The sequence below is a fragment of the Bemisia tabaci genome, chromosome 2 (assembly GCF_918797505.1).
Source record: "Bemisia tabaci chromosome 2, PGI_BMITA_v3".
NCBI lineage: Eukaryota > Metazoa > Arthropoda > Insecta > Hemiptera > Aleyrodidae > Bemisia > Bemisia tabaci.
Window position 1 is genome coordinate 22,121,700 of NC_092794.1, and position 23,459 is coordinate 22,145,158.

At 41.1% G+C, this 23,459-nt stretch overlaps 1 protein-coding gene across 1 annotated transcript in view; it reads left to right on the forward strand.

The window, feature by feature from the left end:
• Window positions 1-14,486: 14,486 nt before the first annotated feature.
• Window positions 14,487-23,459, forward strand: part of LOC109043622 (noggin) — a 31,523-nt gene continuing 22,550 nt past the window's right edge. The window contains exons 1-2 of the mRNA XM_019060900.2: window positions 14,487-15,043; window positions 22,909-23,053. Of these exons, the coding sequence (XP_018916445.2) occupies window positions 22,915-23,053 (139 nt within the window). The 5' untranslated portion in view covers window positions 14,487-15,043; window positions 22,909-22,914. The remainder of the gene's footprint in view (window positions 15,044-22,908; window positions 23,054-23,459) is intronic.

Genomic DNA, 23,459 nt, shown 5'->3' on the forward strand with positions numbered 1-23,459 from the left:
ATAACACTTAGAAATGGCCCGAACTGTATGTAACAAAGTGGAGTAAGTAATGATGCTGGGTCCACACCATTTCGCGGGGAAAAAATTCCCCTTCCCTTTCGCACATCATTATTAAAACTGCAAAAACTGGTATCTCAATTGCGATGTTTCAAAATTTCCGATTCTATTACACGCAAGAGAGTCTTCGTGAAAGGGCCCTTGAGGTGGTGGGAAAATAAAATGAAATAACCATACGTCCCCACCGCAGCTGTAAGTGGCGAATTTTGCATCATTTAGTACAAAAAAATAAAAACACAATTTGTCTATTTTTTAAAAGAGAATATTTGAGAGCATTCCAATGTTAGAGAACGATTAATAATCATGCGGAAAATAAAAATGTTTTTCGGGGCTGTTGTCAGCTTTAGAAACGAATCATTTTAAATGCTAATAGTTATTATTTATGGCGATTATGCGGTTTGAAATTTTGACTCGATGCTCCTAAAAGTATAGTAACGTGAGCCCTTTAGCGTTCTTGATGATGGAGTAGCTAACAGCGAGTTATTCCCATAATTTCTCCTCAATTTAGGGGAAACGTTTCACAATAGTGTTTAAGTAGTTTGATATTCTCTCTGCATGTCGCATATTATCGTACTTTCATTAGCCAACCCTCGCATTTCCATTCTCTACATAAATTCCATTGGAAAACACTGCTTTTCCAAAGAAATTCGAGAGTAAATTCGTATAATCTTCGTTGCCAATCATTGAAACTAAAATAAATAAATAGAGCCGCAGTACCTACATATCTAAATTGTCAGATGGAGCTCATCACAACTTTATACAGTGCAGCAGGATTTATTGACAGCACGAGACTCATATCTCCGGACAGGAAACTGTTGCCGCACAGAGGATCATTTCTGGCCTACCCCGAAAATCTAAGGCGCAGTAGAAATTTTGCTCCAGTACATACATGTTTAGTCCGAGAACTCCACTAAACACGTAGGATCAAAATTACTCGGTGTCGTTTTCTTTAATCCGAATATATGCCTCCAAATTTTACAACACTGCTCGTGACTACTCAATTAGAGTATGAATGAAGAGCTGATCCGTGCGGCCCTAGGTCCTTGTCCTCAGCTTGCTTTGCGCCACCAACCGCTTCCCTCAAAGCGCATCAAAGTCAATGCAAGCTCTGCAAAAATTGCTCCTGCGTAGAATTCCTGTCTTACGCACGAAATGCGGAGCGTTCCTTTCCTCTATGAATGAAGGTGCCGGCGCACAGTGGATCGAGTCCATAGGAGAGATCGGACAAAATTTGGAAACTTTAAAAGCTTATAACTCCGGTTATACAGAATTTTGAGGTTCTGAATGTGGTTTCATTGGTTTCCTCGTAAAATTTTCTTTTAAAAACACTCCTTGAAATGAAAAATGTGACGAAATATGCATCAAAATTTGCAGTTTTAGTAAAAAAAATCCATGTCCGACCTCTCTAATTGAGTCGATTCACTGTGCGCCGTCGACTTTCATGAATGACAGTGGAAATGGTGTGAATGGTAGGAGACCCCTATTAAGTCGGCTTTTTTCGTTCTCTCACCTCTGGTTCTTAACCTCGTCTGGAACTGGAACTTTTAACGATATTTTTGGGGGATTTTAGGGAGTGTGTGATAAATTTTACGGTTCAGAGGACATCTTCGGTTCTGGTAGGGCATTTTTGAACTATGAGTCTTAATCTCCGGTTGAAATTTAACAGATACATACCCAGACCCATAGCGCTTGTTAAATGTTTACCGAATGGTAAATCCATGACACAGGGAACAGGAAATGGCCGGATTTACCTACTTGCCACCCATGGGCCACCTTCTTCTCATTCATTTTGAAACATCAATAAAAACCATCAAGTGAACGTGCCGGAGGGAGAAGGGTGCATAAGACGCGTTCACTTGTGTTGGACACATTTTTTGCGTAAGCCCTGTCAATACTACTAGCAAAAGTGCACGGAACTTTGCGCAAAAATGAAGTTCCGTGAACCTATCTCTGTGTGGACGAGGCCTTTCATTTATAAGAGAAGAATGAAAAAAATTTGAAAGAGTGAACATAAATGCGGTATAATAATTTTAACTTCCGCCGCCGTGCCGCGCTAACCACACTGTGTTTGGCGCAATGCGTGAAGTGAACTATGCAAAACGATAATCCGGGCATCGGAACTTGGCATGTTTTGAAAACGCCTTCAAATGCGGCGTGATACCCTACGCATTCCGGAGAGTTCAAATAGTTGTATCATTGCGCCTTAGAAATGCGACGAAAGATTACAATCAAAATAGCCTTATACACGCTGGCTTCGTCGATTTCCTTTGACATTTTTTTGCAGTGGTGAATGCATAGCTGAAAATCGCTCCAGCTAGAATTGTATTTAGCAAATAGGTGGTTTTGTATACGAGGATTCAAAATAAACAAGTGGTACGGAATATAACAAAAGAATATATTCATGTAGTCTTGTGGGCACTGTGCGTTTCACGCCGCGCCGACCGCTGTTGACCGTACTGTGTTTGACGCAATGCGCGAAGTATTCATGCAGGCTCGTAGGCGCTAATGTGTGTTACATGCCGACCGCCGCGTCGAGGGCTTCTCCTTTTCATCTCAAGTCCTCGTCATCATTTCTCTTTGCGCCGCGCCGCTCCAGGCCAAATTACGTGTTTGGATTCTCTCTTAACTCAACTAATTAGAGGTAGCAGCAGTCTTTTGTATCACCGAAATACGAAAGAATTAGAAATCAGTGAACTCTCAGGAAATGAGAGATTTTGTCACATTTTCTTGTTTGTATTTCTTTCTGAATCCGATTTTCCTATCCCTACATTTAAAAAAATTGCAAAATTTGCCGCCCTCTAATTTTGCCGCCATGGGCCGCGGCCCATGTGGCCACCCCTCAATCCGGCTCTGGAACAGGAGTGACAGAATGGGACTAATAATTCTGTCGTGATGACGAAGAGAGCAGTAAGTGCATTTCTGGATGAGCCATGACAAGCACATACTTGTATGTGTCGTGAGGTTCATCCCAGTATGCATAGACAAGCAGTCTTTCGATGGATTTAGCCGAAAAATATGCATGCCCAACTCTCGTTGCGGTGATGCAATAATTGCTGCTCAAGAGCCGCTCACACTGAAAAAAAATATCGGTGTATTTACTAAGAAAAGGGTAAAATTACCAAGAATTCAGGGTTCTATTTGATCCCAGTTTTTTCTTGGTAAAATTATCATTTATGGAACTTGTAATTTTACCGAGAAATCTCGGTAAAATTATTGAACTTTCTCGGTAATTTTACTGGACCTTGGTAAAAACGCCAATATTTTTTATCGACCATGGTAGAATTACCGAGATAAAATGGCAAAGTTACCGGGAATTTATTACCAATAAAAGTGGTATTCTTACCTGAAAAAAACAGTAAAAATACCGGTTTTTTGGTAAGTTTACCAGTCTGTCTTGGTAAAATGACCAATAATTGGTAAAAAAAGTGAGATGGTAAAGGTACCGACGGACCTTGGTAAAAACGCCGAGAATTTTTTTCAGTGCATTATTTATACATCGCTCAAGGAAGGGGGCGGCAGGCTGAGCTCTCTGTACGGGTGCATTACGGATAAAAGTCCAAGGGCGCGTCACGTAACGCTTGACAATTTTTACTAGTTTAAAGAAACTTTGTCTTCATTTATTTTATTTTATCTTATGTTCTTAATGTTTCTTGAGATTTCTTCATTTGAGACTAACAGAACTACGCGTGCCTCGCATGGCTTCCAGACCATCGTGTACCTACTACTGCTAAATACAAAATTAAAGTATAGTGGAAAAAAAATGAATAAATAAACGGAAATGACAAGGAAGAACAATTAGGCACCATAATGCAAAAAATAGGGGTCAAGTGCGAGTGAATAAGGCATGATATTTTTTGTGTGTTCCTTGCCGGGACCGTATAGAAGTGGCATAGGTAACTATATTGCGCACAACTGATCGTGCTCCTAAGCCGCTCATATTACCGTCGCAATAATTGAAGGCACACACCACAGAATAAAAGACCCGATTTTAGGGAGAGAATAAAGTGTTTATTTTGCCGGGACCGTGCATAGGTGGCAAAACTACACTGCCGTGCTGAGGAGGAACGCCGTATGAGCCTTCAGACGTTGCCAAGTTTCCTTCGATAAAAACCGAATTTACTGAGAAAGTTGTGAATATTTTTCCCCGGAATTTTCAGACTATTTTGTACGCAATTTAACCTAAACCATCCGAAAATTTCAAAGAAAAATGTGCATGAATGTTGTCAAAAATACATGTTTTATCAAGGGAAATTTGGCAACTCTCGAATGTGCATACGGCGTTCTTTCCTGAGCACGGTCGCACAATGCGCATCTGTTCGTGGCGCTCCCAAGCTGTGCATATTGGCTTGAATTTATAAATATTTCTCAATGCATTTATAGCCAAAAACAAAGTTTTTTTTTCGCTATTGAAAAGTAGATATTATTCGATCTCCACGTCGATATTTAAACTTCGCGGGCACTGGCGGCGGCAACAGAATCTGGCCAAGACTCCCGATGTACGATTCACACAAAATTTTAAATCTTGTATATTTATAATAATAAATGGGGTTTAAATAGCTACGTAATTTGCATTCAAAAATAGTATACTTTTTTATCATATGAACGCATTTCGAAAATCCTCTCTATTCTAATAAAATCATTTTTAAGACGCTCGATGAACGGGGTAAGGAAGGAGCAGAGTATGACGGTCCAAAGGTCGAATTCCAAAGGAGGAATTAAAATTCAGAGTGAGGAGAGAGTCATTAAGAATATTGTTTCGCGAGCAATTTTTCTTTGAAACATCGTTTCATTATTCAATTAAAATAATTTGCTCATTAATCGTCGACCGGCGATTTCGACGGTTTCGCTGGCCGGGAAGCGGGCCTTTTGGGGCGCGCAGCGCCCCGAGGGTTGGGCCGCTTAGCGATCAGGGGGTAGACCATACCCTAGTATCAAATAATCACCATTTCATATCATGTTAATTGACATTGAATAACATCATTACTATTGTTACTGTAAGCTCTTCGATCCGTGCATTTTCATTTCTTGTTACAGTTAGGTCTCTCGTTCTATACAAGGCTGATTTCCACGATTTTTGGCAGGCGGTATAGTCCTTAGATGAGCTCATTTTATTCAGATTTTAGAAATAAGCTCTGCATTTTTGTGATTTCTTCCATTAAAACAATTTAAACGTTTAGAATTTGTCACACAGTTCATTTTAATGATCCTTCAGTCCGCTTTTCATGAGTTTTGCGGCTCTCGATAAGAACCAGTCTCTAAATTAGCCCGTGTTCTACCTATACTTATACGTATGGATTAACTCACAGGACTTTAAGGGCGCGAAGCTCGCTTTAAGGGTCATACAGGCCGCGTAGCGGCCGGGGATGAGACCTGTAGCGGGTCGATTGTTGAATCGTTATCGAATGATCATAATCGATAAATCCCTATTTTATCCATGCTTTTTATCGATCAAGGTCATTCGATATCCAATCAACAATCGACCCGCTGAACCTAGCCCTCCAGTATGAATATACCACATCAGTGTTCTTTTTATCATAATTTTGAATTAGTTTTACCGCTGAGGATAAGGGTGCCCTCCTAATGCGAGGAGATCAAGCAGTAACGACTATTAATTATGAAGGTACGTAGGTCCTGTTGACTAATAATCACTCACACAATATTGATTACCACCTCTAGGTAAGCCCATGCTGACTCAGTTAGGTATTGGTTTGCGGGCTTGAGAAAAAAAGTATTTTTCCTTGCGGACATCTGCTGTGCTGGCCATTGTTATCGTATTTTATTACATTATTCACTTCTGAGTGATCAGATCTTCATTTGTTTGTGTTTTTTTTTTCTCATACAATCTGCCGACCAATTTTCCTCAGTTGGCTTTTAGGAATGTGCTAACCTGACGCATTCCTCTATTGATTACGCAGGAGTCAAAATCTAACACATGTTTGTCATTATACATGAGGGGAGATTTTTTAGTTTTTAAAGATTTCAGCAGTTACTTGCTGTATACTTAAAATGATGAGTGTCCTTGGATGCTCGAGTAAAATTAAAAATTTCATTTTAAAGGGGTTGTGATTCGAACTCATTTCATCACCCCGGACATGAATAAAGAATTATACGGAAAATTTAAGTATGCTCACAATTATATATACTTACAAAAGGTTGAAAGGATAATTGTAATTTTTAAATTCGTTTAGAAATATTGTAATATTTTTAAAATCGTTTTGTAGGTGAATAATGGAGGTAAAAATATATTTTTTATTTGTAAGAAAGGAGGGAAATCTTAACAAATAGTAGTAGCACAGCTATGCACTATACTGCCTTGCTAAGGGAGAACACCGTATGAACCTTCAGGCGTTGCCAAATTTGCTTCGATTGAATACGACTTTATTGGGAAAGTTGCCAATATTTTTCTTCTAATTTTTCATAAAATTTCGTCCACAATTTCATCTAAATCATCTGACAATTTTAAGAAGAATGCTTAACTTTTCTAAAAAATGCGTGTTTTATCCGGGAAAATTTGGCAACTCTCGAATGTGCATACGGCGTTCTTCTTTAGCAGTATACTCGGTTCTTGGTTGCGCCTAGGTTGCAGAGGTGAACTCGTCGTCTCCCAGACGAAGGAACGAAACCCAATTCCAAGATTGCCAAATTAACTCAAACAATTAATTCATTTTAAAAAATGTACCCGCGCACTTTGTAATCAAAATTGGTCTGTTTTATGCATAAAATCCGGAAGATAATAATAGTGAAATTTTCGTTTAGAAATGTCCAAAATTATCCTAAAAAATGTGCGATTTGCGACGGGAAATTTGGCAATGTAGAAATGGAGTTATTCTCTTTCGTGGGGGACATGGCGAACTGACCCATCGGGAAATCGGGAAATCGGGAAATCGGGAAGCTCCCGGTGGGCCGCGGGCCAGTTTTCTAAGTAGACTGATGGGCCACGGGTCAGGGGAAAAAGAAATAAGAAAGAAAGCAAGAAAAAAAGGGAAAAAAGGAAGGTAAAAGGAAACAAGAAATAATAAAAGGGGGAAAAAATAACAGGAGGACACTGGAAGATAAAAAGGACTCTTGAGTATAAAGAGACACATAAGAAAAGGAGTGGGCCGTACAAATTGAAAGAGGGCCGACGGCCCAAATTATATAGGCCCGATCTGAGTTTGGTATACGAAACTCAGATCGGTCCTTCGAAAATTCTTGAGACGACGACAATTTTTGGTTGCAAAAATTAAAAGAGGACTGGCCACCACCGACGGCCCAATCATTAACTGGGCGTATGTCTGTCAGACGGAATTATGTGCGTTAAGACATGAGCCCTGATACCCATAAGAATATATCGACGGTGAAACTACCAAACCACGTATCTCGGTTTGCGACGTCGCAGACTTCCTGTCATACTTTATTTTTTAAATGAAAAACTACTTAGCGTCTAGTCTTGAAAATTTCTGTGAATTTTCCTCTTTGTGCGGAGAAAATTCTGTGAAAATTTCAAGGAATGATATTGATTTGGTCCACTTCAAAAAAATAAAATGCGAGCGTAGATTTTTAAACACTGCAAACGAGATACGTGGTTTGGTAGTTTCACCGTCGATATGCATAACAGGGCTCACGTCATAATGCACATAGTTCCGTTTGATAGAAATACGTCAAACTCTCCAAATGACTATGACTGGCCCTCCGAAAATGTGTAAGACGCTGGTTTTGGGCCATATCAGTTTAATAGTAGGCCGGTGACCTAAATCATGGTTTTCTGCATGAGTTTGAATGCTCCTCCGAAAATGTTTATGGTGCTAAAAAGAAGTGAGGGTAGCGACCTTAAACAAAAAAAAACTACCACCCATAAAAATTTCAGCTCAAAATATTCATTTTCGCTCGAGTTAGAGTGGACAAGATTTGACCTCCCCCCACTTTCGAGCCCCACCCCTCAAAATCTATTGCCTCAAATTTCAAATTTTTTTCGCAGAATAGTATTCTAATGAGTCTCTACTAAATGCAAAAAAATTGGTCAAAATATCTTTCAACGTAAGAAAGATATAACCACTCAAAAATCGAAAAATCTTAAAAAGGCGGAAATATATACATACATACATATATACATACATACATATATACATACATACATATATACATACATACATATATACATACATACATATATACATACACTATTTTCAAAATTATCTGTAAAAACGTTAATAGCCTGAGTCGCTGAATGTCTTAAAATTATAATAACTAACTAACTATATATATACATATATACATACACATGAATTTGAATGGCATATATTTTCGTGATCTACGACCAGTGATCGGTGCTCTTCACAATGTCTCAGGTCTGGGTCCGACATCATGGGAGAATGCAATAGTGTATTTTCTTCGGAAAATACACTAAAAAATTATACAATTATAATAAATTAAAAATGTAAGATCTAACTATGAGTGGCCCTCCAAAATATATGACACGCTCAATATTATGGACTGCACCAACTCATATCGAGCCGACTCAGGCTCGGACTGGCCATAAGGCCAATCTGCCATTGGCAAATACGCCCCATTGGCGCGCCGAAAACGCGCCCCTCTGACAGATAGCAAAATAAGAAGAGAAAAAAATTACGACCGAGATTATGTGCAGAAAATTTCTTAAATGAACCGAAGAGAGAGATAGGAGTAAAAAAAGGTGCTTTTACGCATGAAAGTGGTGAACAGAGGTCCAAGAACAACTTTTAGAAGCTTAAACACTTTTCTGTGATATGTTCACCTTTCTGTTGACATACAGGCGCTTTATCATCCCTATGTGTAACTCCCTTAGAAGCGATGGTCGGTTCGATTTTTAGACGTACGCACCCTTTATACCCTTCTTGAGAGACCTTTAAACATGTTTCTATGACTATTGATTTGGACAAATCATGGCATATCTCGGGCAAACTTAACCTTCATTTATCTCGAAATTCAAAAATAAGAGACGTCTAAAGGGTAAACGCGATACAACTATTCGCGCAAGATGGATGTCCACATTGCATATGAAAAATGTAAGACGAGATGGCGTAAGTTGTGAGCTCTCAAAGCTCTGCTATGTGCTACTAGTTTAGAGCACCATTACGAACTAGACAAACGCATACAAACACAATATGGAAATCAAGTGAGGGAAAGGATGAGCGTTAACGACGGCGCAAAGATACAACTATTCGTACTCGATGGACGTCCGTGCTGTATCTGAAAAATTGAAGGCGCGTTGACGAGAAGCGTGAGCTCTCAATGCTGTGCTATATGCTGTTAACGAGGTGTCGCTCAGATTCGGGAGAAAAGTTAAAAAAGAGGCCCGAACACGTCTTTCCTGTCTTCAGCTGTGTTGATACTCGTCCTTTCTTCTTTTTTCAGTTTGTTGTCTGATTCTTTTTTAGGATGGATTTGCAGACCCACGTCTTAGGCTCGTGTAAACCGCAGCACTGGTTCGATTCTTTTGGAAACATTGGTGCTTGGATACGTCCTAGTGGCTTTAATTTTTTATGTTTTCTTTAATTGCAGAAGTCTGTCGGTTACTTCAATACGTTCAATTTTGCAAGTTTTACTCCTTGCGATTACTTAATAAACTTTGAACCTGAAAATAGCGTAAACTTTTGCTGCTTTGCCAAAATTTTCTCAACCCCTGTCTTCGTAAGGGATGCCCCACCAGGAAATATCACATTACGCCCCTTTAACCAGCCAAGGGTCTGCGCCCTCAGATGCGAGCCAGTCCGACCCTGAGCCGACTTGTCAGAGACCCAGGTCACGATTGGGATGAGACCAGCTTTTTGTCCTATTGGGAACTGTGACCGCTCGCCACTTAGTCCAAAATTAAAATTGCAATCCGCGATTTGCCTCCATTTTTTTCATCCCTTGTCCATCGAAGTGTCTTCAAGGGGGAACAGGTTGTACTTCTGTCGTTTTATGTAGCTAATTCAAATTTAGACTAGCCTAATCCTTCTTGTACAACCATACAATTTGATTTGACTAAAGTTAAGGATGATACCGGCGAAGAAAAAAAAAAACTTGATTTTATGTCATTTTTAATAGCATCTGGATACGTCAGCCATTATTTCATTACCTAAAACACTCCCTAACCTAAGGAAGATGGCTGAGCCAAAAAAAAGGATCCTTATTTAGTGTCCGTATGCAATTTTACCTACTTGGAGGTCGAAATAGTTTTATTACGTGTTCAGCCTGTTTAACTTTTCTACTCTTGTGTTAAAGTCTCCGAATCAGCGGAAAAGAGACCACTCCTGCCGGAAAGGAAAAACGTCGTATGAGCCTTCAGACGTTGCCAAGTTTCCTTTGATAAAGAACTGAAATTACTGGGAAATTTGTGAATATTTTTTCCTGAAAATTTCAGGCAATTCTGTTCGTAATTAAATCCAAAATATCTGAAAATTTCAGGGAAAAACGGGTATGAATGTCATCTAAAATACGTATTTATCAAGAGAAATTTGGCAACTCTCGAATTCATATGGCTTTCTTCCTTAGTACGGCAGACTTGCTCTGCCATACTAAAGAAAAACGCCGTATGAACATTCGAGAGTTGCCAAATTTCCCTTGATAAAACACGTATTTTTAACAGCATTCAGGCATATTTTTCTTCGAAATTTTCAAATATTTTAGATCAAATTGCGTATAAAATTGGTTGAAAATTTTGGAAAATAATATTCACAATTTTCCCAGTAAATTCGGTTTTTGTCGGAGATAACTTGGCAACGTCTGAAGGCTTATACGGCACTCTTCCTTAGCACGGCAGAGCTGACGATCGATGCTGAGATGCGAAGATTACAAAGTTGCGAGAGTTCTTTGCACAACCTGGAAACCCCGCAACTCCGCGATGTCCGATGGGTCGAAGTGAGGAAAAATATGTATTTTCACTCGCCCGACAGAGAAAGAGCGGAGCGGAGAGGAGGGTCTCTCTCGGCCTGCACATAGCTGTTGGGTTGCATCCGAAATCCTCGCGCAGGTATAAGTACTCCCGCTTCTCCTCATTTCGCGGTAAGACCTCGGGAATTTCGAGGCTGATTCGGCAAAGAGGCCGATGCACCTCGACCGCCGCACACTGGGTCGAGTTAATTGGAGAGGTCGGACATGAAATTTTTCACTAAAACTGAAAATTTTGATGTTTATCTCGTTACATGGAAGACTTCAAGGAGTGCCCCTACGAGTAAATTTCATGAGAAAACCAATGAAATCACGTTAGAAACTCAACACTGGAAAAAAAAAAAAACACATTGTATCTAGAGTCCAGACTCTTAAAAACATCGACAAGAAAAAAGTACTCTTGATTCAATCAGAATCTAGCTTTAACCAAGACCCAAGCCTCTTAATTTAAGCGGATTTCGTTCAAGAAAAAATCCGATTGAATCAAGAGTATTTTTTCTTGTTAATGTTTTCAAGAGTTGGACTCTAGATCCAATGTGTTTTTTTCCAGTAAACTTTTTGTATATACGGAGTTATAAGCGTTTAAAGTTTCAAAATTTTGTCCGTCCGACCTCCCCCATTGACTTAATCCATTGTGCGGCGTGCGGCGGGCGGCGCGGGTGGACGAGGAAAAGACGATCCGTGGTGGAGGAAGGGGGAGGGGGAGGCTGCACCGGCCGAATATGCAGCTACATCTGTCGGCCGATTCCTATTATTTATGGCATTTTTCACATTAGTGCTTTTAATTCTTTTGTGGCCGCAACTGCGCACCGACTGCGATTACTGCCTGAGGGACGCGGGCAAAAACCACACGATTTCGAGAGGTCTCTGTTCGAGTTATGCGTTTCTTGCCGCGCAGGTCAGCGTGGACCTGGACCACGGTGAACCTTCGAGGGCTCTTCCGAGACGCGCTGAGGCTGAGGGACAGGTAGTTGAGCCTCCCGGGTTTAGGGGTGGGGGCGAGTTCTCATTGCGCTGGAGTCAAATCGATGATTTTTCAGACGAAGGAGATGATGTAGAAACCTTAAAAGTCAATTGGACGTATTTATGCATAAAGGAACTATGTTGCACGAAAACCCTACTTTGGAAGAAAACCCATTGGATCTAGAGTCCAGACTCTTGAAAACATTGACAAGAAAAATACTCTTGATTCAATCGGATTTTCGCTTGAATCAAAACGAAATCCGCTTAAATTAAGAGGCTTGGTTCTTGATTTAAGCTAGATTCTGATTGAATCAAGAGGACTTTTTCTTGTCGATGTTCTTAAAGTCTGGACTCTTGATCCAATGTGTTTTTTCCCAGTGTTTGCACATAGTTCCATTTAGTATAAATACGTCCAACTATTGTATGATCACCTCTGAACTCCTTGAAAATGTCGATTAGACAGTGAACACGTTGGGTTGTAGCATCGACCGATTTAGAAGTTACAGCCCGAGGCTAAATGGTCGCGTTGGTAACAGAAAGCCTCGATGTCAAAATATAGGCACCACTGCACAGAGAAACGTTTTTGCAAACATTTTTGCATGAGAAACGCTCAAAAATCTCAATTTGAACCGACGTGTCGGCAAAGGCGTATCAACCCAGCCCCCCTAATAATATAACTTATCGCAGATTTCCGAATTTACTTGAAGCTCCTTCATTTCGTCAAATATGCAATTTAATTTCCGGGAAGTTAGAATGGTCGCGCGAGCAGGTTGAAGCAGCTGAGTTCCGAGGGCGTATCGGTCCGGCGCCTCAGATAATATTGATATTAGGGGGCTGTGCCCCCTGGCCGCTACGCGGTCCAACCCCCAGAGGAGCTTTGCGCTCTCTTAGGTCCGCTTGGACAAGAAAACGACCCAAAAAAATGAAATGGTTTTCATACTCGTCTCCCATTTGCCCAATCTTCCTCTGGCCGAGAGCGACTGGACCAATAGGAATCGAATAAACAAATCGACATTTATCTCAAACTTCACGCCAAGGCTGAAACGAAACGGAACGCAGCGTTCCGTCACTTTTGGATATAGTCTGTAACAAAGTAGCATATACCTTGGATTCACTTACCTTACCCTACTGACAGACCAAGATTCAACATTTCCCGCGTAAAGCCTTGCCGGCCCCATCATCAGCCGGCAGCGAATCGCTGACCCCGAAACGCGCCCCATTAAATTGTTAAACAGCGCAAGTGAGTACACGAAATTTTATCCCTTTTTTACAATATTGTCTTGTGACTGTCCTCTACAGAAGTTCCTGCCAGGTTCGCCTAGTGGTCAGGGCGTCTGGCGTCTGGCTCTAGGTCAATGGGTCCCGGGTTCGAATCCCGCTAGCGGCGACTTTTCACGGAACTGACGATTAAATATGCAGAAACAGATTCTACTCGGCCTTCCTAGAAAATTCGAAAAGCCTAGAGCACGGGTGTGCCAATTTCTTGATGTCTACGGACATTAAATAGATAAATAGAGTTCATAGATGGTCATGGGTTCCTAACTGATGCCGATAAACCAGCAGTAAAAAGTGCTTGTAACCGAGACCAGAATGTAAGGTTTAGCCTGCAGCCCTTTTCTTCATGGTGGGCCACTCCGAAGTCCCTCTGATCACCATCGATGAAAGCATCAGCGTAGTTTTCGTTAAGTTTCATAACGTGACACGTACAAAATCGGGAACTCTATTGTGCTATATTAATTTAGATATCTAGCTATTTTAGGTATCCAAATTAATATAGCACAAGTGAGTTCGCGATTTTTATCATTTTTTATATCCTAGCTAAGATACCTAAGATATACCTAGATATCTAAATTAATATAGCACAAGTGAGATCGCGATTTTTTTCATTTTTTTTATCCTTAGTTTATGAATTGAACAATTATTGGGGAAGTTATGACAAAATGATCTAATCTGCAAAAATACGTGTTTTAAACGGGAAATGTCGCCAGATGACGTCACTAGGCGGTGCATTTTCTCACTTTTAAATCTATTTTTATTCTATTTCCCATATCAGGAAAAAATCATAAAAAACACCGTAAAATCAGCTCTTTAAGCACTTTCAGAAGAAGCAATCAAAACAAATGCATGCAAATCCTCCATTGAATTTTATTGTAGTCGGGTAGTACGTGCTGGAAAAAGGAAACAATCAGTGACGTGGCGTGCTTTGCGATATATCGATTGTTATGCCATTTAAACCTATGGAAAAGGATCGATAAACAGGGTGTTCGCAGGGAACGCCTTAACAATCGATTCTTTACCATAGGTTTAAATGGCATAACAATCGATATATCGCAGTTCACGCCACGCTACTGGAAACCATTTTGAGTGGAGTTACGGCGTTTTTGCCGTGGACGGCAGAAGAGCCCACGGGGAACGGCACGAAAGCGACAGAGGTCCCGGTGCGTGGAATCGCAAATGCGCGAATGTGTCCTTTGTAAAAAAAAAAAGTCGAATCCCGAACAAGACGGCAACAAAGGAGGCACCCAGGCCGGTGTTTCCCAGACACCGCGGAGCCCTGTCGGTCGCCAAGCAGTCTGGCTTTTTCATTTGGTCCTCGCACCTCCGACCATCCTCATCCTCCTCCGACCATCCTTATCCTCCTCCGTCTTCCAGGGCATCGGCGTCCCCCGTCCCTCGGACCTCCAATCGCTCCACGCTCCGCGGTAATCCGAGATCTCCGGTCTCTTTCCCGGATTATTTTTAAATCGTTTTGATTCCATCGCGAACATTTCGCGGACGCAAAGGCGCAAAGACAACTAAATAATTCGTCACCTGGTGAAGATCTAACCGTGCCCCCTCTTTCTTAATACCGGGGTGGAAACGCTCGCGGTAGTGATCGCGCTTTTTTCCTTTGTTTTTGGTTTTTTTCTGACGTTCACTGCTGTTTTCCATTCTTTATGGTTCCGTTTCGCGCATGTTGAGCGCTTCACTCCGGATCTCTTCTCTTGCGCGATGTATTTGTTTTCCGACGGCATCAAGAAGAACTACGGATCGTCGGTGTTTTTCATTTAGGCTCCGTCGGTATGTGCTAGCGAACCGGTTTTCACCCCAGGAAGCTGAGCGAAGTTGACGAAACCGGGATAAGATACAACAGGTACGTTTCTTAGTTTTTTGAAGCCTCCGCATCATATTTAAAAGTCTTTACCTCTAATTTTGGGCGAGGAATGGAGGTTTTTTTCGGTCAAAGGGCCCATGAGACTTCCAATGCTGCCAAGATTATGTGCAACGTCGCGTCGTACTCTAGTTGCAAGTAGTTTATCAGATTGTTCTGCTATAAACCTTCCCCTGAATCTGCTTTGAGTTTTCCCTTTTTATTGTAAGAACGTAAGTCGACTGTGAATGAATTTCATCCGTCACAAACGCTATAAAAAATTGCACAATTTTGGCAGCATTGCAAGCCTCATACGCCCCCTTACCGAAAAATGCATCAATAATAGCGCATGTAAGTAGTGTAATTAAGGGGCTCGGAGGACAAGGCGCATAAGTACAGTTTTTGCTATTTCGAGAAATCTTTGTTTAAAGGCTCAAAATTACTTGGAACATTACAGAGGAAAGAAAGTTTGAGCTCACGTTTTGACGCTTAAAAATTGGATTTTGGGAGTGAATTTTTCACTGTATATATTTTGAGACTAGTTTTAGTTGAAATCATAAATAATGTTATTTTTCAAAAACTGCACTCTCATTCGAATTCTCACGCTGGACAGCTGTATGCAACGATTTTAATGCCTGCTGGGCTTGTCGCGAAGTTTATTCCCAACATTTCGTCGCAAAATTTCTTCTTCTATGATGGGGGGAGGGGGGTTCAAAAACTGGCTCATTCTTTCAAAGATCCTTGCCAACATACAAATTTCTTTGGGCGGTAATTTTGTGACTTTTGTGGAAGAATGTATGTGATGGAAACTATCACTGTTCACAACGCTGCGCACTGGCAACCTTTATATGTGCCTTATGGCATTTTTGAGGACCTCCGCATGTTGGCTTCACATCGATGGTGAAACTACCAAACCACGTATCTCGGTTTGCGACGTCGCAGACTTCCTGTCATACTTTATTTTTTAAATAAAAAACTACGTAATGTCCAGTCTCGAGAATTTCTGTGATTTTTCCTCTTTGTGCGAAGAAAATTCTGTGAAAATTTCAAGGAATGATATTGATTTGGTCTATTTCAAAAAAATAAAATGTGAGCGTAGATTTTTAAACACCGCAAACGAGATACGTGGTTTGGTAGTTTCACCGTCGACATGCTTAAAAACGCTAGAGCGAAGTTATACGGTACTCCAGCGGCGTGGCGTGCTTTGTGATATATCGATTGTTATGCCATTTAAACCTATGGAAAAGGATCGATATAATCAGGGTGTTTGCAGCGAACACCTTGGTAATCGATTCTTTACCATAGGTTTAAATGGCAGAACATCGATAAATCGCAAAGCACGCCACGCCACTGCGGTGCTCATAGCGCAAAGGGGGATAGAGCGGTATCGAATTCGATACCAAAACGGTAGTCACGGTCACTGGCAGATTTGTAACGAAATCCCACTGCTGATCTTGTCGAATGTCACTTGAATAGATCGCTGAATGTAGAAAAATTACGTGGTAGACGCAACAAACCAGATTCTTTTCCATGCTCATGGACCTCTCTGCATTTTGGATCGTACCGTCATGTTACCGAAGAGACCGGTAAGTCAAAAATGATGTTTTGAGCGGAAAATTTTATTGAATAAGTCCTCAATTGTAAAATTTTCAACAGATGCGGAAGAATGCTTCATAAGCACCCTGTTTTTGTCAAATTTATGAAGTGCGAGTTTTTACTCGTCTCTTTTCTATTTGCATTTCTTACAGAATTTTACTCACAATTCAAAGTAGCGTTAATTACAATGCTGAGCTAGAAATCCGCAATTGATCTTTAAATAATCATTTTATCGGTCGAAATTTGGTAACATCGGTTCATACGTCGTTTTTCCTTAGCACGGCAGAACAGCTCATGTCCTTCCGTTGATATTGTCTCAAACCAACCTTCTCCCTCGGTAAAAGCAATTACTCGTGGTTTTAATCACAATTTAACGTCACCCACGCTCTGAACCTAGAAAAACTTAACGTTAATTTTCTTGAGTGGCGTTGTTACAAGCCAGCGCAAAGAGGTGATCGAACCCAGGAGTAGGTCTCAGTCGTGCGATTTGCCTGCAACATGTACCTATTTTTGCGAATAAAACACTAATGAGAGAGCAAACGGCCAGCATGAAGGCTAGATCGCGCCTATTTCGCTGGCACTCCACCTTTGGTTTTGTCGCCTATCACGGTTGCCTGTGACCCATTTTTCAGGACTGGAGATTTGTTGCACCCCCTCCCCCTCCCCTCAGACCCCCGGCCGACACCAGTCCCCGTTGCCCGCGTTCGAAGGCTTTTTATCATGCAAGTGCTCATATTCGTCGTTTGCAGCACGAAGGAACGTAACTCCATTCCAAGGTTGCCAAATTGACTCGAACAATTAATTTACTTTACAAAAATGTACGTACGCAATTTTCATCCAAAATTAGTCGGTTTTTTACTTGGAATCTAGAGAAAAATCAGGGAAATTTTCAGTTAGAAATTCCCAAGATTCTCTTGATTCATAGGCAATTTGCGAGGGGAAATTTGGCAACATTGAAATGGAGTTACGTTCTTTCGTCCAGGAGACGACGTATTGTCCCCCGCTCTGAAAGCTTTAAGCTCGGTCTTCAGTCAGTGTCGTGTCCTGTTTTGCGATAGTTTCATCTGACATTTAAACATGTGGAAAAGGATCGATTATCAGAGAGTTTGAACACGTTACCAATCGATTCTTGTCCATCGCTTCAACTGGGAATATTTCGATTGTCGACTGAATCTCAGTCAGTGAAAGGACATGACACTCCTCACTATACGTTGCCGGATGAGCTTGTTCTGTAGGTTTCCAAACCAATTTCAAAGTGGCAATGGCCTTTGAAAAGCACTTTTTAAAAACTCTTAAAAAACTGTTAGTATGTTCGTTTTAGGACCCCTTTTGGCTATTTTAAATTTTCAACTGCCCACTGTGTGCCTTTGATTCTTAAAACTGCGACCTCTTTGAAATCAGGCGAAATAATCAGAGAGCCTGCCACTGAAAAATGCGTATTTTCATTATTTTTTTGAATAACAATGAGTACGTACGTTTTCATCATTCGATAAAAAATAAAATTCAAATTTGCACGATCTGACAAATATTGCAAAGCTTACACGTCGTCGTTAATACAAATTACCATTCAATTTACACTTGCTTTGATTGAATTGGGTCGTGTCGAAACCGCTAATGTTCATTGCAACCGCCCGCTTCTATAAATACCGCTAGGATCGCTCCTTTTCCTTTGGTTTTCTTAATCTATCGCTTTGTCTATAAATTTCAGTAATAAGCCTGCTCGACCAAAAACTCTAGTGTCTCACAGGAACCGTAGTATGATCATTTGAAGTTTTTTTTCGCCGAGCACTCACGTTAGTCGCAGTTAGATATAATGTCAAGCGGGAAGCGGGGCAGTGGTTAATTTTTCTACTCCAGCGTTCAAGTCTCTCGGTATACAGGCAGATACGCGAACATCCGCGAGGGATATTGAGACATACAGTATGATCGTTTGAAAAATACCGTATCTCCAATCGCACTCAACAAAAGTATGGTAAATGGAATCAGATGTCTGGCCATCTTCGCCCTATAGTATTGATACCGTACTGTGTCGAAAGTCAAAGTTGACTCATAATTGAATTTATAATTTATCCACTTCTGATATTTGCCATTTTTGTTTTACAATTTGGTACGCTTGACAACTATGGGCAAAGGTGGTCGGCTAGCTTTTGAAGAGAAGGCACAGAATCTATCAATTTATTCGCCTGCGCTCAGTGTAGACATTCCGCATTATGCACATTACCTCACCCCAAGGCTGCCCGGTGAATATTCAACACCATTATCATCGCCAACTTAAAATGTTCACCCTAGTTCGAACCCTCCATTTCCACGGAGACATCAAGAACTCGCGTTAATTTTTTCACCCAGCTCAATGCATATGAATCAGTGGAATCAGGAATTTTATCGATGATCTGCGCGTAAAATAAAACTTCCCGCAATCGGAACCACTGACACAAGCCGCTATAAGTGATCAAGTATAGACTAAACGTAACGTTTAAACTTCTTTGCAAATTCATTTCCATGGGAATAATGTTTTCATCGTTTGTAAAAGTTTTCCTTTGAAATGGAGAAGTAATCGGCATTTTAAAAAAGCGATAGGGACCTAGAGAAAAAATTTTTCTGAAAAAAATGCACCGGCGCGGCGACACAGTCACAGTCAGCCTCATGTTAAAAAAAGAAGAATTATTGTGAATATTAGTGTATTTCCTGTAATTTTTGCTCTCTTTATATTGTATGGGGCTGAAAAATAAGGAGGTTTTCGTTTAGGATTATAAACGGACATTTTTAAGATTTTTATTACCTATTGGAATTGAAGACGTATCCGAAGAAAATACTACACCGAGAGAAATCGTGTTTAATCATTCTTTGCATTTTGAGCAGGGATAAAGACTGAATGAAATTTGAACCGTTCGCGGTAAGGTGGAAAGGCAGAGGTGTGTGTGAATGAAAAAATTCTCATGCATGTACTACTGCCGTACCAAGGAAGAAAGCCGTATGAACCTGCAAACGTTGCCAAATTTATTTTTACAAATTATAAATTTTCGGGAAAATTTAAAAATATTTTTCTTCCGATTCTTCAGAGAATTTATTTGCTTGTAATGAGGATGTTGCATGTGTGAGGAATTTGCGATTTGACTGTTGATTCTAACGAAAAAGTTCGCGAGAAACACGATGGTGCCACTGGTTTTCTCTGAAATCAACTCCCAAGCTCAAAAAAAGCTCTCAAGTTGAGGCAAAAATGGAGGGAATATTCCACGCTATCCTGAGAGTCCACCTCTACATCGAAACAAACTCTCCATGCAAAGATAGGGAGCAAATACATTGACAGGACTGCCACTTTATTTGAGGACTTTAAAACTGAAACCACGGCATCCCTGCTAATGTATTTTCTCTCTATCTTTGCATGAGTTTGTTTTGATGTAGAGGTGGACTCTCAGGGTAGGGCGGGATATGCCTCCATTTTGGCCTCAACTTGAGAGGTTTTTTTTGAGCTTGGGAGTTGATTTCAGAAAAAATCAGTGGAACCATTGTGTTTCTCGCGAGCTTTCACATAAGAATCAACTGTCAAATCGCAAATTCCTCGCACATGCAACATCTCCATTAGATCTACAATGTCTTAAAATTTCAAGGAGAAATATTCAAAACATGCTTCATAAATAAAAATTTTCCGAGATGAGATTTAGCAACATTCTGGAGCTGATGTGATGTTCTTCCTTAAGACGGCAGAATAGCAGCGCGGCGTGAAATCGGATGCGGACCAATCACACGCACCGTCGTCCAAGGGATTTTATTCCCTGTCGGCAATTTAATGATGACATATTTCGTTTCATGTACAACATTGTCACCTCCAAGCACCTACGTAGCGCGGAGCGTAGTTGTCAGATCGAGAGCCTAATTCGAGTTAATCAGAACCAAATTTTTTGGCAGACAAGGGATGCGCTCGCATAGAGGAAAAAAAGGAGGTGTTTGCATCTTGAGGATTGTGTACCCTGTGACGTAGGTCGGTACAACCTGGTCAGCAAAATCCGGAATTATAGTAATAGTATAATAAATATTAAGTATATAATCAATTTATGCATCGTTCTCATTGAAATTTTCAGACTTTCTAGATTAAATTACGAACAAAATCCTCTGAGAAATCGGAGACAAAATATTCACAAATTTCCTTGAAAACTAGTGATTTTTCGAGGGAAATTTGGCAACACCTGAGGGCTCATACGGTGTTTTTCCTTAACGCGGCAGCATACCACGAAGGTTAATTATCACAAATTGGAAATCTGGCAACCGCGATCTCCAACGGGGATCGTGGGAGGAGCGCGCGGAGTCGGAATCTTGGTGTCTCAATCACGTCCCTCTTGCAATAAACTGGAAATGTGGAATTCCAGAGCCTCGTTGGTCTCTGCGCGCACCCCTCCCGAAACTCGAAATTCGGTGACAGGGGGTGAAAGTGCCGATTCTGCGTTGCCAGCCTCCAGCTAGCCTCACTCGTCGGGCGTAACTGCACCCCGCAATGAACCCTGGCGTCCATTCAATTCAGTGCCTTTCCGGGCTCATCTCAACAAGTAGTTATGCCCTTTTGTTAGCCGGGTGACGCATTGTTCTCGTCCTCGTCGTGGCGACAGGCTGGCTGCTCGAGCCAGAAAGGGATAATGCGAAGGAGGAGGGTCATCGGTGGCGTTGCCAGATCAACGGATAAATATACGATTTTTCGAGCACGCGTTATTTGGGTATGTGAACCCACCCTCTACTCTACGGACTGATTATTGAAATTGATAGACAAAGAACACGTAGGTAGTATGGAGCGATCCTATTGGTTGGATCGGGTGGTTCTTGTAGACTAAAGGGGTAAATGATGGACCAACTGTGGGACTCTAGGCTGCTATTAGTTAGTCTATTATTTATTTCCTTTGTCCATTGCATCCACCCACTTCCACCAATAGGATCGCTTCTATGTCTTTTCTATCTATAGCTTTGTCTATCAATTTTAATAAATCAGCCCGCTACCTTTCCAAGGAAAAGCACAATTCGTGGTTAAAGAAAGTAGATTCGAACGTTAGCTCGATAAAAACCGGTCCCTTTATTTGTCGCGCGTATATATTGTTTTTGTTTTGGAGAATTTTCATTCGCCAAAAGTTAGGATAAGATCTCAGGATTAACAACTAACTGTAAGAACCTAATACTTATTCTCCGATATACTGCGCGCTTTCGCAATAGGATGTCACCATGGCCAGAGGATCGCCACTTTATGACAAATAAAAATACAATAGGTAATTGAAACAGCTTTAGGGTATCGGGACGGGAATGATTCTTCGAACGGTTTTAATCAATTTACGTAAACTTGCACTCTGAAATATCTCCGTTCTTGGACCGAGGTCGCTTTCCACCTAGGATGGTTATACTCTTGTTGATCCGAGTCTATCAGTCTCAAAGTGTACCTACCTCATTAATCAATAAATTATTTCCTCTCGGGGAAAAATATGAATATCGACGGAAAACTGGCACAGGGCTATCGGGATAGGTCGGCTCAATTAATATGCGAGGTCAGTGGAGCAGTTTAAGAGGGTCGATTGTTGTCAGGGCACGTTTGATGTTTTCGGGTAATTTGGGATTGTAGGATTCTGGATCTGGACTCAGCGGTTCACTTGTTTTCTCCCCCATTTGTTCCCACATTTCTCGCATCCCGGTGTTGCCGTATGTTAATTATTTGCGATCTCAATCAAAGTACTTTAATTGGACTTATTTTTGCGAAACGGAACTATGCACGATTGCACGGGTGGGAAAGATGGGGTGTGCTCATTTGAGCTGCAAAAGAGACGATGTTGAAGTGGGAGTGATTACTTTTGTGGAAATGGAAAAGCTGGATGTTACATTCTGTCAAACGGGACTAAGCGCCAACAGTAAGCGGGACTCATGTGCCGTGGGCCTGGGCATGGGACAAGAGCGTTGTAGACAGGACTCATGAGTTAATGATTCTGTGATGGGGCGTCGCACAGTGGATCGTGTCAATGGGAAATGTCGGAAAAAAATTTGGAAACTTTAAATGGATTTTAATAATATCGCCGCTTAACCGTGATTTTTGTAAGATGATGATCGGGACAGTCCCAAGCAGTTAAAGTGGGGAGTCCTTTTGCAGTTCCTACTGTAGTGAAAAAAAAACAAAAACAAATCATCTTAAGGTGGGGGCCCAAGGGCTCCGGCCCCCCCTCCCCCAACCCGTGGCCGTCTTAAAATTTCATCGTTCTCAAAGTGAGAACTGAAAACTGAAAATAATTGTCTGGCGTTTTATTTTACAGGGCTCGATGATGTTCGTGCAGTGGCTATGCTGGTGCTGTCTTTACGCGACTGTCTCCTCGTCCGCAATGCAAGATCCAGAAGAGGTCAGCGTTCCTAAGCGGACTGATCACATTAACAAGACACCCTCTCCTTCACAGATATTCAGTAAGTTAGGGGATTTTCACTCATGCGATGATTTTTCGAGCTGAAGCGAGTTTGAAATGAAGAGAAAATTGGGATAATCGGTATAATTTTTGTGCGTGCGCTTTATCCTAGGAATTCTTGCAGGACTTTACTGTTCTTTTGTTACTGTGTGCTGTATTTCGTTTCCGCGATGCGCTCATTTTTCTACTTTTGCGTTAAAGTCTCCGTTGAAAATGAATAGATTTATGATTGTCACAGTGACGTGGCGTGAATTGCGATGTATCGATTGTTCTGCCATTTCAATCTATGATAAAGAATCGATTATTAAGGTGTTTGCTGCAAATACCCTGTTCATCGATTCTTTCCCACAAGTTTAAATGGCATAACAGTCGATCTAACGCAAAGCACGCCACGCCACTGGTTTGTC